At 28.7% G+C, this 15,663-nt stretch overlaps 1 protein-coding gene across 7 annotated transcripts in view; it reads left to right on the plus strand.

Moving 5' to 3' along the window:
- LOC107445918 (hypoxia-inducible factor 1-alpha) overlaps positions 1 to 15,663 on the plus strand; it is a 220,060-nt gene that overhangs the window by 160,160 nt on the left and 44,237 nt on the right. For all 7 annotated transcript variants that reach the window (XM_016060415.4, XM_071183493.1, XM_016060416.3 and 4 more), the window contains 2 exons: positions 12,533 to 12,624; positions 14,610 to 14,699. In XM_016060415.4, the coding sequence (XP_015915901.1) occupies positions 12,533 to 12,624; positions 14,610 to 14,699 (182 nt within the window). The remainder of the gene's footprint in view (positions 1 to 12,532; positions 12,625 to 14,609; positions 14,700 to 15,663) is intronic.

The raw sequence follows: 15,663 nt of genomic DNA on the forward strand, positions 1-15,663 counted from the left end.
ATAATTTTTAAATACCGTTACAAATTTGTCTGCATACCTGTGAATGTCATGGGTACCGGGTCGCCTGGTATCCTTTCTACCCAATAGGACTTTAAACCTAAGATAACTGTAGGTATAAAAAAGGAACCATTGTTAGAGAAAAAATATCATGAATAAATAGTTTAAACATTTTGACCATCTACTTAACTCTGGTGCGTCAAGTGCATCAACCATAAAAACCAAGTACCTCTGGTGCGTCAAGTTACTTGGACTTTATGGTTGATAAGTACTGAAGACGTACAAGTTGACACTTCCACTCTGGAAGAAGTTCATTACGCCATTAATAAACTGAAATGTAACAAAATGGCAGAACCAGATACTATTCCCTCTGTATTTCTTAAATATGGTGGAAAAACTGTCTATTGCGATAAAGAAATCCTGCCTTCTGAGTGGAAATTAAGTATTTTATGCCCGATACGAAAAAGGATGGTGTACTGAATTGCGTAAATTATAGAGGAGTAAGTTTATGTATCGCTTATTAAATTTTCTCAAATATCCTATTTAATCACGTGTCTCCTGTTTTAGACAGCGTTATTGGTGATTATCATTGTGGATTTCGCAAAGAGATGCCCACAGTTGACAAAGTCTTTACCTTGAGGCAAACTTCCGAGAAATACGAAGAATTTTTTTTAGTAGAAATTCACAATCTGTTAGTGAATTTTAAATAAGCTTATGGTAGCGTAATTAGAGCCGAGCTTCTGAAGACCTGATCAGATTTCCATCAAAATTATGTTCCATCAAAATTAATCAAACTGAAAGCATTTCGATGGTGGTTTCGATGGAAATTATCCACTTCTTTTGAGATTTATTAGGCAGGAAGATACATTAACGTGTCTTCGTTTTAATATAAATCTGGAGATAGTAATCAGAGATGCTGGAAGTAATGCTGGAGGCACTATGTTTTTTTTATTCAGTTAGTATACATTTTGACAAATGCCGACGATGTATCGAATATTGCATAAGATCCATTGTGTGAAACATTTTTGACACTGGAGAAATCAGCAAAAAAATAAATAAATTTAAGGGTGCATGGGAAGAAAAAATAAATTTGTTTTGGTAAAAAGGGAGTGTTTGAAGTGAATTCTTTTAAATTTAAATCTGTAAAAAAGTTACTTATTTAGTATACAAATAAACTATCAAAATGACTCACAAGCCCTGAAATCAGGAAAAATATTATTTCTGGCAATCGCTGCTTCTTGGGATTTCAATAGTGGTCTTAAACCTATTTACTAAAAAGAAGGATAAAGTATGCTGTACAAAGTATTGATAAAATCAGTCTTGACTTATACCTCAGAGATATGGATCCTGACAAAATAGGAGATCTTGTTCTCGATAGTAATAATTTCTGGAGAAAAAAAAATTATTACTAAATTTATAGTGCTTTAAAAGTGCGGATATTATTAAATCTATAAAACTAAGTAGATTTAGATAAGCAGGAAACATAATTAGAATGAGCCCAAAGCTAGCAGCATTGAAGGTTTTTAATGTGACTCCCTCCGACTAAAGACAAAGAGGAAGACCCAAGAAGAAATTGAAAGACTTTGCCATACTGAAAATAAAGAACTGCAGATAAATTTAAGGGAGAAGAACATATTAGGAAAAGCTTCTAAGGAAGGCCCTGGGCCCACTAAGGGCTGTCGTGCCAATGTTTTTATGATGATACTTTGCTTTGTATAAAACTACCTAGAATAAGCATATGCGAAATTAATGAATACAAAATTGTAAAAAACTTTTAGGAAATTACTTTTTCGCATTATTACTAATAATCTCTTGGGCGAAAAATATTAAACAAGTGCCTATATCAGCCAAAAAGTAAATAAACATTTAAAAAGCAAATTGTTAATGAGGCTGCAATACTAAAAAAAACTTAAGAAAATAAATATTTAATTCAAAATGTTATTTTAATAAAGTAATTGCTAAGAAAAAAGATTTATGTCCTCAAATAGATCTCAACGGAATATTAAGTGAATAAATTTTATTACAAAAGACTATTTGCCACTGAGACCCTTGAGTTTTTGTACCGTTAATTGATTTTTTAAAAAAAATATATTATTGGGTTTAGATAATATTCTGTTTTTTATACTTCAATCCATTGTGTCCCTTATTTCGAAAATCCGTTTAATTTAATTCTAGTTGTTTTTAACTCAAGTCGATACAATTAAGTTTTGTGGTCGATAAAAAAAGATATTTTGGCAATGTATTAATTCATTAAATTTAATTTATTAAAGAAGGTATCTCAGAAATATATATTTTTATTGAAGAAATATAAGAATTACACTTATCTATTCAATATTAGAATTACTCTAAACTATACTATGTGTTTATTTTAACGGTAGGCACTGAACACTCGTTCTTTTGCCTTGGAAGATGCCGGAAGTTGCTCTTTAACATTACCTGGTGGGCACTTTTAACCCTTAGTCACGGAAACGACTAAACCCTTTACGACTTTAACCCTTAGTTAGTCACTACCCACACCACCCTGCCACAGATACTCGTTCATAGGGTGGACCACATTCACTCATCACACAACAAAGGACAGAAAGAAACAACCATACCCTGAGCGGGACAGTGGCTTCGCAGCCAGGCACGCTAAGCGCTCGGCACCCGGCCGGCAAACTACGAAATATAAGAATTAACCGAAACTATTCAATACTTGAATGACTCATAACTATACGAAAAATAAAATTAGTATCTAAAAGGTATTAGTATTAGTATCCCCGTATCCTTTGAAGGATCATTCTCCCTCTTATAAAAAGACTAACGATCCCTCGTATGAAGTAATCTGAACACCAAAATTGAACGTCATATTGTGTTGACGAAGCAACGTCAATACAATGACGTGAGTCTACGTCGCACAACTAATTACAGATGAGTACTAAATTCGACTCATATACACCGAAGAGCCATTACATTATGACCACCCTCCATCTATAACAATGGGCTCGCCCAGGTTTTCATGGTTTCTCGCCCAGGAACAATGTTTTCACGGGGCACATTAGGACCCATAATCCTCATAGAATAATCCCTGACGCCTGTAAGCTACTTGAGCATAGTTGCAGACCAGGTTCACCCATTCATGGCAACAGTTTTTTCTGCGGGGGATGGTGTTTACCAACAGGATAATGCACCATGTCATAAGGGTCGAATCCTCGAGGAACATTCCAGTGACTTTCAAGTCATGTTTTGGCCCTTAAATTCACCTGACCTTAATCCAACAGAGCATTCGCGTTCCTACTTTGAAAACCAAATTCGTGCTGCCACGCTACCCCCTCGCAATGTGAGGGAATTGCAGGACCAGTTGGTGAACGCTTGGTACCAGATACCTCAGATTACCTATCAGCACCTTGTGGAATCAATGCCACGGCGGATGCTAGCAGTTTTGAGGGCTAAAGGTGGTCCTACATGTTATTAGCAGGGTGGTCATAATGTAATGGCTCTTCGGTTTATATCTTTATGAAACAGTACAGGTGTTTAGGTATTGGATGAATAGAACTTAAAAAAAGTGTCATTGTTTCAATTTTCGAGGGTAAAAAGCAATAAAAATTAAATTATAGACACGGTCTTATCAATCTCTTAGAAATTGAGGATTATCGTTTTATCCCAAGGGTTTGTCACTAATTCTGCAATCAAGAGGAAAAATAATCTTTACTTATTTTATATGCATCCTTACTTTATATGCCTTGATTTCTCATTTTGTATAGATAATTATTAGTTCATAATTATAATAACCATATATTTTTAATTATGGACATAATATTTTTCTTTTTGTCCGTTATTACATGAACAAAAAGAACAAATATAATTGAAGAAACGCAAAAAATATAGTTATTTTATGTGATAAATGTGGTGGTGTTTAATTAAATTAATACATATTCTGTCTTTAATTTATATTTTTGAATTCTTTTAAACAATTATATAAAGAACTGTCCACTGTGTGTGACTAATTTTTTCGATATCAAGACTATTCATTATCTGAATCAGTCGATAGGGTTTGAAAATCAATGTTTTAGTGAAGATAGAAAGAAAGAAAAACGTTAGTTCCTTTAAACGTTCATTGGATGGTGTTTCAAATAAGCTGTCTTTTAAAGACTTTAATCCTTCCTTTGCTGTTACTGACCACTATATTGATGTTCAAATTTTGAAATGATTTCGTCTACCTCACTTAAATATTAATTTACAATTCTTTATGCGCACTTTTTTTACTTCTTTTTTAAAAGAACTAAAATACGCGCTCTTTAACCCCCCTTCCTTCTCGCTCCAGTGAAAATGTCGGGGTGAGGTTTCGCCCTCTATTTCTCACTCCCGTGATATTTCCGGGCTGGAGTGTTCAGTAGCAACGCGCCAATAAGAATAAAACTAACTCATTTCTTTTGCCCGGAAAACATTTTATTTTTCATTTTACACACCAGGTGGCAGTACCAGCATATTTTTAAGGTAATTGTAGAAGTAGGAAGGAAACTCGGTACTACTGTCCAGATTGTGACGTTGTCCTCTGTATCTCATGCTTTGAAATTTATTACGCAAGAAAAATTTTTAATCTTTATTTGTATTATACGTAAATTTAATAAAATTCTTTTTTAATGTTTAAAACACATATTTTTTAAATTTTCCTTGCTTGGTGAAAAGCCAACATTTAGTCTAATGTTAGCTTTTTCTAAAAATTTAAATTTTTGAAATTTCAAGCTACAAATAAATCAAAAATTAAAAAAGAATATATATATTGTTCATTCGCATATTTTTATATAATTTTCTGGGATAAAAAAAAAATAGGCAGGCACTTTTATGACCGTTTTCTTGAAAATTAATCGAATCGATTAAGGCAACACCATGTTTATACAAAGTCAAACCGTGTGATGTCTCGCATCATAGTCTTCTGATTTCCAGTTTAGCGCAGTAGCTATACTATTTTTTATTGGAAAAAAAAAATTTAGAAGTTTTTTTCTGCTTTGAATATTTTAATTTCTTTTGAAACAAGGTGGTCAAAAATTGGTGAATCAGTAAATAATCGAACAAATTGAATATCTTTAATAGGATTCTATGCACAAATTTGTATACTTCTTAAATAAAAAGTGTATTTACTGTGTAGGTTGAAACTAATTGTGAAACTAAACTTTATCTTTAACTAATAATTTTTATTAATTTTTAATGTTAAAAAAATTTCATATATCAATACAAAGGAATAAAGTTGAAAAATCATTAACAATTCATTACTTTTAATTGAAGAAAATTAAAATAATTAAGTTACAAAAATTTTTGAATAATAATTTTTAATTGATTAAAAATATTAACATTTTAGTTCTAAAAATTACAAAGCACAGAGCTCGGCATCACAGATAAATTCTATTTGTAACATTGAAAAAAAAAATTATTTCTTATTTTTATCCTTCTCTTAAATTAAATGAGACAACACATAGTTAAAATCGGTAACTTTTTGTTAAAATTTTTTAGTCAGCTATATAAGAGAGTTTATCCAGTAAAATGCTTACTAAAGCTAAAAATAAAATATTTTATTCGCGTAAAAACTGTTTTTCCTTTCGAAGGTTTTTATTTAATATAATAACATGAATAATCAAATTTCACATAAATAAATATACTCAATCTAGCAAAAAAGGTATTTTTGTTTATTTAAGTTGCAGCCATTATCAACAAATATTCTAACATAAAGAAGGAGGAATGGGAAATAAAAGGATTGATATGAGGACAAATAGAATTAAAGCAAAAACTATATTTGTTTTTGAATAATGTAAATCTGATTCAAAAATATGTTGAACAAGTATAAATATAACTAAAAATAAGTAACTGAATTTTATATAAGTGGAGTATTGTTGATTTAATAAACCCCCTAAAAAACACTTTATTTATTTGATTTAAATCAGTTATTTTTATTAATATTAAAATATTCATTTCTTAAAAGAAAACGATAGTGTAAGGGGAAATCATGCCTGCAATATGCAAATAGAAACACAGAAATAAATTGAACAGAAGTCTAAGAAAGAACAAAATATAATAAAAAGCAAAAATATTTCTGCAAAATAGCTGATTCTGAAAATAATGTATCATAATAAAAAATTAAGGAGAAAATGTTAGAAAAACTGAAACAAAAAGAACCTCATCTATAAGAATTGAATTATAAAAAATGGTAACATTTTTGTGCCCTTTCTCCTCTTCTACAGAAAAGAAGAAAATTAACAGAACATGTTAAAATTTTAACAACATTTTTATTATTGATGGGGGGCGGGCGATGCTAGATTTAGATATGTATGATTACAAAACTGTACTTAATATACGTAAAACTTTTTTATTACTTTTGAACTTAGTTTTGATTTCATTAAACTCTGTGTAAAACAATCCATAGGAACTGATACATTACTTGTCTACGTAGGAATTTCTGGTTAGCAAAAAGGTATAATTAAAAATGTACTTAGTGAAACTTCATACTTATTAAATCCCTTATAACATCAGAGCTATTAATCTCAGGGCTAAAAAGAATAGAAGGGCTGGTTCACTCCTTTGAAGAAACTCTCGCCGCGCCAATCCTCCGATTTTCTCTAGTGACGTCACTTTGGCGCAAAGCTCGCACTTTCACTTCAAGAACAGAGCGTTCGGCCTTACTAGCTCTAACTAATATTGGAGCATTTCTTTTTGTGACATATTCTAAGACATTTGTTTTTTTGAAACCGCCTCGTTACTTCAACGTATTATTACTAAATAAAAATTTGATATTAAACAATATATAGTTCTAGTTCATTGTCTTTTTGAGATTTTAATTCAAAATATAGATAATCACTTTAATTGATATAGAAAAAAATTAATGTTTGTTGTAGAGCTGTTAGCATGACATGAGAAATATGTAGTTCCTAAGCTCAAATTTATCTTAATTTCGAAAAATACCTAATAAATTTTAAAACTTTACATTAAATTTATAATTTTCAGAATTTACTGAAAAGGTTAACGTGTATTTCATTCAGAAAAGGTTCATTTTGAACTTTTAAAACTTGGAAAGTCTCTAATGTAATCTAAGTTACAAACTATCAACATCAGGGGGCTGATTTGTCTCTAATATAAAAATGTGGGTTTTGGGGCTCATATCAAAAATGAAGGAACAATATAACTAAGGACTGTTTGGAGATAACACGAAACTGTATTTTTAGGATTAATGTCAGGCACCATTTTAATATATCATTGCTTTTTGGCCGAAAAATTGATAATTTTTTTTTTATTATAAACACATGAACAAAATAAAAAAAATTATTTCAGTCTGTATTATTAGTTTGATTCATCGTGAAGAAAATAACTGCCGAATTAAAATTTTTGTCTCAAATTTCGGCAATATTCTTCCATATTTTGAAATAATTATTGTTTTACTTAAAATTTAATATTAAAATGATAATACATTTTTAATATAGTTAAAGAGGTGATAGATAATATTTTCTCTCTATTATATAACCCAAATCACTAGTTAATATATTAGGAAGTTAATTTATAATTTTTTTTAACTACTCCTGCAAATTTCCAAAACTTTCCAAAACGTGATATAAAGATAAAAATCACTAATCTTGCAGTATTCTTAAGTATATTTGAAAAAAGATTCTTTAGATATTTTAAGCTTGAAACCACTTAACAATTGGTGTTTTATATTCAGAGATGATTGTGCTGCGGAAAAAATCCGGATTTCCGGATATTTCGTTAAACGCGATCCGGAAGTTTCCGGAAATCCGAGGTCCAAAAGTTTCAAGAAATTATTGATCACATTTATGTATTAAAAAAAATTTTATGTTTTATTTAGAAATACTAGAACTCGAATTTATACTTGGCATCTCTTTCATTTGTAAATATTTTTTCTGGTAGAATAATAAATGTGATTAGAGATAAAAGTAAACTTATGCATAACTATTAATATAAATTATGCTGCATATAATTTATTTAGAATTTCATGTTTTGAAAATATCAATGATTTAAATTTATAAATACGTTAATTTTTTGCATTACGTAATTAATCATTTTATTGGAGAAATTTTCAGGATTTTTGAGTTCGGCTCACAATCACCCCTGAATATTAGACAATGCGTTGAAAATAATTTTAAACAAGGTTTTATGTTGATTCAATATTTTTTATTCATAAAAGTTATACAAAACAACAATACGGATTAGAGATGCAACGGATATCCGGCAGGCAGTATCTATCCGGCTAGCAGGCCGGATATCCGGTTATGGCCGGATATTATGATTATCCAGCAGTAACATTTGGCTCGAAATATTGAGTAGAAAGGTAAAAATGAAATATATATTGATATATAATTCATCACAATGATGGTAGAAAATGTAATTTTAACAGAAAAATCAATATTCTTTTCAAATATAATTTTTTTTATACTTATAGTGTTTATAAAAAAAAGAAATTATACTTAAAATATGTATTAGGTTTTAGTTTTTATCTTGGTCACGCCTACAACAGCTATGTTATACTAACCATTGATATAAATATTCTTAAAGTATGTTAGTACTTTGAAAGTTATGTAATATAACATATGTAGTATATAAAAATATGGTATACAATTACAACAGAATATATTTACTCTACGGATATACATATTTATTATATTATAATTATATAACAGCCAACATCTTTGATTTTTAAAATCCCGACCGGGGTACCCGACTCTCCCCTAAATATTAACTAATAAATAACTAATTTCATAAAAAAAAAATTTCTAGTTTCACTTGATTTAAAAAATTGAGAAAAGATCTGAATGGTTGGCAGTTATATTAAAGACAAATATTAGAATAAAGTAATAATCGATCTGAGGATCAATACTCAGTGCAGATAACATTCTTCAACTAAGTGTTATTTACATAATAGTTATTTATTGATATTCAGAAATTTAAAGTTAAGTACTTTTAATTGAAAGTTTATTTAAAAGAAATATATAATCATATAAGCAAAAGAAAAATGATAGTTTTGTCTAGTCCAATTAAATATGAATACTTATTTTAAAAAAAGTACTGCGGCCAGATACCGGATAACCGGCTCAAAGATTGACCGGATATCCGGTATCCGTTATCCGGCCAAATTAAGATCCGTTGCATCACTAATACGGATTACAGTATTTTTTTATTCGACTCAGATTCAACAGCTAAAAAGTAATAGTTAAAGTTTACATTGTTTCCTATTACTCCTACAGACCAGGGCTAAAGAGAATACAAGGGCTAGTTCACTCCGCTCTTAGAGCTGAAGCTACGATCGCTCTTAACCTAAAAGATAAAAAGAAACATTCATTTTTATTAAATGGATGTCCAATATATATTTTTTTTATTAATAAAAGTAGAGAGAACGAAACAAACGTTAAAGTTTATATCGGCGGTAAATTGATAATGACTTTAATACGAGATATGTGTTTTTTCTTATTTCGAGTTAATTGTCTCGAATATTCTGAATTACATCAGAAAAAAATTGAAAGTCAATTATTCCCCCTTGTAATTGTGTTCATTTATATTCAGGCAAATTAATTAATTTTTTTCCTACAACATTTAAAAAAAGACAAACAATGAAGGAAATGCAAAAAAAAAATGAACAAGAATTCTATCTTAAATTCAGTGAAAACACCTAATTTTGATGGAATTTTGAATGTATTAAACCAGAGAGAAATGTGACTGTTTAAAATTTACTTCCTGCTTTTGACTAGAAAAATAATTTGGGAATATTCAAAGAAAATTTGTTTTGCGTGTTTTAACTTTAAAATAAGCTTCTGTAACCATTTTTGCACAATTAACTAAACTTCTTTAAACCATTAAAATCTACTTATAAATAGTGTTTTTTAAATCATTTTGAAATAAAGAATACAGTTCTGACCGACAAGAGTGAACTATCTAACTGATTAATAAAACTTACTTATTTTTGAATAAAATTACAAAAAATGTAGCTTATTCAAAAACGATATTTATTGCCGATTATTATTATAAAAATTAGAAATGAAAACGATTATTATTATAAATAAAAACGATATTATTATAAATAAAAACGATATCATTATAAATAAAATCGTTATTATTGTATAACGATTATTATTCTAATAAAAACGATTATTATTATAAATAAAAACGATATTATTATAAATAAAAACGATATTATTATAAATAAAATCGTTATTATTGTATAACGATTATTATTCTAATAAAAACGATTATTATTATAAAAATTAGAAATGAAATAGCAACTGCGCTTTAGTTAGCCCATACATTTTATTTGCATTTAAAGTTCAAATGAAAAAAGTTACATTAGAGGAAGAAACGAAATATNATGGAGGTGCTCTACGTGTTCTATTTCAGACCGCGGCAAGAGATACTTCAAAGGAGTGAACCAGCCCTTCTATTCTCTTTAGCCCTGCCTACAGACGCGATTAATTCAAACATTTTATTTATTAAGCAGTAAAAGTTTGCTTAGTTTTTTCAGTTATTTTATATTAATAATACCATTCAAAAAAGTCTGTTTTAAAGTTAAGATGTTCTATTGCGTAGCATAAAAATTGGATTTTAGTCATTTATTGCTGGCGGCGCTCAGAATAAAAAGGAAACAGTTTTGACCTGCTGTAATGACTTTAATATTAACTTGGTACTCTTGGTTGAGAATATTAATAGGTTCTATATCTATTGCGTGGTCGTTAAATTTGACCTTACATTCATTCACTATGAATAAGATTCCGTGATATCAGCATTTTTATTTTAATTTTTATTATCTCTCTTTCTTTTCTCTTTTAGTTTTTTGGACCTTAAACTTTAGACTATCTCTACGATATTATGTTTCAAATTTTGTGTATTTTTTTGAAGTTTTATGTAAAGACCGAAATTATTTTAATATTTTGGACAGGCAAGAATAATTTTGGTATTTTGAAAGCTTTCAGAAATGGTCCTGCTCAGTTTTATGTAAAATTTGCTTTGACAAGTGTTTAAGATAAACATTAAAACGTTGGTACTTCTCCAAATAATATCAGTTTCTAAAAATTACCTGAGGGAATGTGAGATCCCTTTTTTTTCCGAAGGTGATATTTTTTTTACGTCGAATTGTTTCCAGATAGATACTTTAAATTTGAGAATTTTTATTAAATAACTGCTAGATGCACAGAATAATCTTTCCTGTTTGTGAATCGTAGTGTTCATCTTACAATATTCACTTTACTTGAATTATTTTTCTAAAAATTATATGTAAGAAAAATAATTTAATTCATATATATTTAAATAAATTATAACATTAGATAACAGCAAAACACACTAAATAATGCTATTTCCTATATGAGTCGCTCAGAAGCCAATGCGGTTAAGTCCAAAACATAAAAATTGAGAAAATTAATATTTTTTTATACATTAGTTTTTAAAATTCTTGGTTTATTAATTTAATTAGAAAAGTGTATAAAGTCTTTTTTCGAGGTGTAAACTCTGCAAAAAAGCGAGATATGTACTGGGTGTGTCAATAAAAACGTAAGTATTTATTGAATTAATGACAGCATCTTAAAAATTTTAGGACTTATACCTTTTGGCAGCTGAAAAAGATAAGAAATTTATGTAAAAATAATAAAATAACATTTATTGTCATAAGTTTTATGTTTATTCATCACAACAAACATCATCTTCTTCCGAGTTATTTAAATGTAAATCTTGATCTCCACGTGTTGTCCTTTATGTCCTGTAAAAGTCGTGTTTAATTGGAGGTATATACTTTAATATTGGAGGTAAGGAGGTAAAATATACTTAATATTGGAGGTATATACTTAAATATTGATAAAAGGTGGACTTATTCACAATGGCTTCTAAAATTATTATACACTATATTCAGAAGCTATTAAAGAAAGGCTGTCTAACCTAGAAAAAAGTAACCAACGAATAAATCCTTTAATAACTAAGGAGATTATTATTTATTTCATCAAAATTTCCAAAAATCAGAAAATATCAAAAAATGGACTTAATTGCATTGGCTTCTGAGCAGCTCATCGTAGTGTTCATCATTTAATTTTTACTCTACATGTTTTGTTTTTAAATTTTATGTATAAAATAATTTAATTCTTATATTATTAAAGTTTAACATTTTGTGCGTAAATGTTTTCTTTTTAAAAGTAGGAAAGTTTTGATAATAATGTAAAACAATAAGTATATATTACTTAGTTATACTATTAAGGGGACCGGAAAGTAATGTCGTTTCGATGCATTAATTATTTGTAAGTCTTTGAAACTAATTCATTTTTTTCGATTCATTTTCGATCCGTCATTAAAAGGTTGTAGCTAACAAGGATGAATACATTATTGATTAAAAATAAACTCTTGATAGCAAATATCAAATGCACCGAAACAGCATTACTTTCCGGTCCCCCTAATATCAATCATTGCATATATATGTTGTTCTTTTATAACTTTTTACCATTTCAGACCGCACAAAACTAATTGCTAAAACGAAACAAAAATGTTTTGCACTAAAAGGTTAAAAGAGCTATCTTTGTATTTTTAGGTTGCTTGAATGCAAAACGTTTCAAGTCTGCTGTTGTGAATTACCTTGATATGCATCATTCTTTGGTTACGAACATGGATATATTAGAAAAAGTATTTAACATTTTTTTATATTTTATTATTTCTATACACTGTAAGAGTATTTTATTTAAAATCCATTCTGCATATTATGTGAGGGAATATGTTTTCTTTCACGAAAAAGATTACTAAGAAATATGTCGTTAAAATATGCTATCCTCTGAGTTTAGTTATTTTTGAACAACATATGGCCATCACAAGAACTTCTCTATCATCAGACTCGCGTGCTGGTAGTTGCTTATCCTCCACTGTCGGGTATTTACTTAGGTTGCGAAACGACATATGGCCATCACAAGAACTTATCTGTCACCAGACTCGCGTTCTGGTTGTTGCTTATCCTCCAATGTCGGGTATTTAATTAGGTTGCGAAACGACATATGGCCATCACAAGAACTTCTTAAAAAACTTCTAATAATTATAAAATTTATTATAAATGGTTATTATTAAGGCCCGGATTTTGATGACATTTGCATTTTTTTGCATTTTTTGCATTTTTTGTCTTTTAGAGCATTTTTTTAGATTTATAGGGCATTTTTCTTTAAATTTAGGGACGTATTTTGCATTTTAATACATTTTTTTAAGTTTTCTGTTAATTTTTTCCAATTTTTATAATTTTTTATCAATTTTCATTATTACACTGGCTTCTAAACAATGAGGAAAATCTATAGGATATTAACAGGTGAAGCAAATTCTTTTCAAATTGAAGAAGAATTGTCAGTAAGTGAGACCGTCTTTTTCAAGTACACACCTATAACATCAGTAGACGTTGAAAGAAGCTTCTGCAGGAATGAAAATTTACTTTCAGACAAGAGACGCTCGTTTACATTTCAAATTATCAAAAAACATTTAATAATCCAATGTAATTCTGATATTTAGTAATATTATGAGATGGAAGTTGTTATATCCATTAAAGTTTCTATACAAAATAAAAATATTTTGGTGTCAATATATTTTCCTTTTTTTGTTATTTTAGGATATAAAACATATTTTTCAAACTTTAATGAACGTAGAACAAGTATTGCATTGCTTTATATTTTTTAAATGACTCATTATAATTTTAAAGAGCAAAACATTTTTTTAATTCAATATTTTTACTTTATTTACGGCATTTTTTGCTCAATTTTTGCATTTTTAAGGGCATTTTTTGCACTTTTTAAGGGCATTAGTTGAGATTTTTTAGGTCATCAAAATCCGGGCTCTAGTTATTATGAATATTTAATACAAATATATTATATTTTATTTTTTTTATAAGTATAAAATGATGCTAACATTTTTGAAATATCGTACTTCGTGAGCAAAAATGTTCAAATTGGATTTTTTTAAAAATCTATCCACAGATTATTTTAATTTTTCGATTTTTATTATCTAGGAACATTGTAAATTCAGAATCTCTTCTAATTTTCTAGGTGTAAGAGCATTTTATTTAACTTTGGTTAAGGCGCACCGTGACAAGTCTTTATGTATTAATTCATAGATAAGAAATTGATTCTCTTATTAATTTTAAGACTTAGAAACCGTTCTTTCACAAAGAGCCCTAAAAAGTCAAGATCTCAATTAAAAGATTATTTCCTAAAGTTAATGGGTAATAATGCTCAGAAATATGCTCATTAAGGAAATCCCAAAAATTCGAAATCTGCATACCATCATCTGTTAAAACGAATCAAGATGGTTAAATTTTTCCTTTTGGATGACGTTAGATTACGTTAAAGATTTTTTGCAGCCCAATCCCCATCAAAATCCCTGAATAAGAGAAGGGACAGACCAATTTCGAGTGGTTTTTCGTGATATAACTGCTAGGAAAACTATTGCCCGAATGATCCAACCCCTAAGACCCTGATTGGAGAAACCTTTTCCTTAAAGAATTTTTCATAAGATACTAAATAAAACTTAAAAGAAACCAACTTATGCCTCGTATATGGAAGTTACTTGTATTTTCTTTTAATATATATATATATAATATGTGTATGTATGTATGTATATGTTTTATTTTTTTCTTTTAGTCAATAAATGGTTTTATCATTGCCACAACATTTACTGGAGTTGTTTTAATGTGTTCAAGGTACTCAGAAGAATTCATTGGTTACCAAAATGTAAGTGTTATACATTTGTAGTTTCAATTTGAAAATTAAACTCTTAACATTTCATCTCCTATTTAAATTTGTGCTCTGGAAATCTGTTACCTGATGTATGTGTGGTTCATTCAAATGAGTAAATTATATATTGCTATAATTTTTACCAATTAATTTTTTATACAATGCTATCAGAAAGCACGTACCACATGCTTTATTAATTTTTCTTCTAAGCAAGTTTTGTTAACAGATGAGTCAATTTATTTTTTCGTATTTTATATTTGCGTGTTTGTATCTTCTTTTTTCATTTCAAAATCATTTACAATTACAGAATTATTATTATTTTTTTGAAGCATATATAAGAGCATATTTTTAATCTTAGGATTATTATCTTAGATCTTTATAGTAAGGAAATGCATCCCGGAGAATATATATATATATATATGAAGTAACGGTGTATCCACACCGATATTTTTTAGTAAATTAAAAATCAAAGCAGCATGATTAAGGAGTCCAGTTTCGGTATATTCTTTTATTTTAATAAACGATGGTGAAATAGCATTTTCACCCCTCTCCAGCCGGAGAGGGAGAGTTTCAGTCAGATCTGACGGAGTTTAGTTGGTAAACATTATACACCAAAAAGACACACAAAATCATTGCTCCTGTATTTTATAAGATGATTAAAAGTTGTGAAGAGGCCAGTCATTTGCCTTCCTTGTGTATTCCTACGCCTCATCAAAATTATTTATTATTCATAGCAAATCGTTTAATCTTTCCTTATATGGAAGTGAAAGATCTTAAAATAACTTCTCTTTTGAAATATAAATCTAATTATTTTTCATTGGCATGGTTTTAGCCTTGAAGTCCCAAAATAGAATTTCTACCCTTGTCCTTTACCAAAGATATTATATGAAAACGAATGAAGTTTTAATGCTTTTATTAATACAAAAGTATTTATAACTTTTGTATTACGTATATATATATA

Source organism: Parasteatoda tepidariorum, chromosome 7 (genome assembly GCF_043381705.1).
Source record: "Parasteatoda tepidariorum isolate YZ-2023 chromosome 7, CAS_Ptep_4.0, whole genome shotgun sequence".
Taxonomy (NCBI): Eukaryota; Metazoa; Arthropoda; class Arachnida; order Araneae; family Theridiidae; genus Parasteatoda; species Parasteatoda tepidariorum.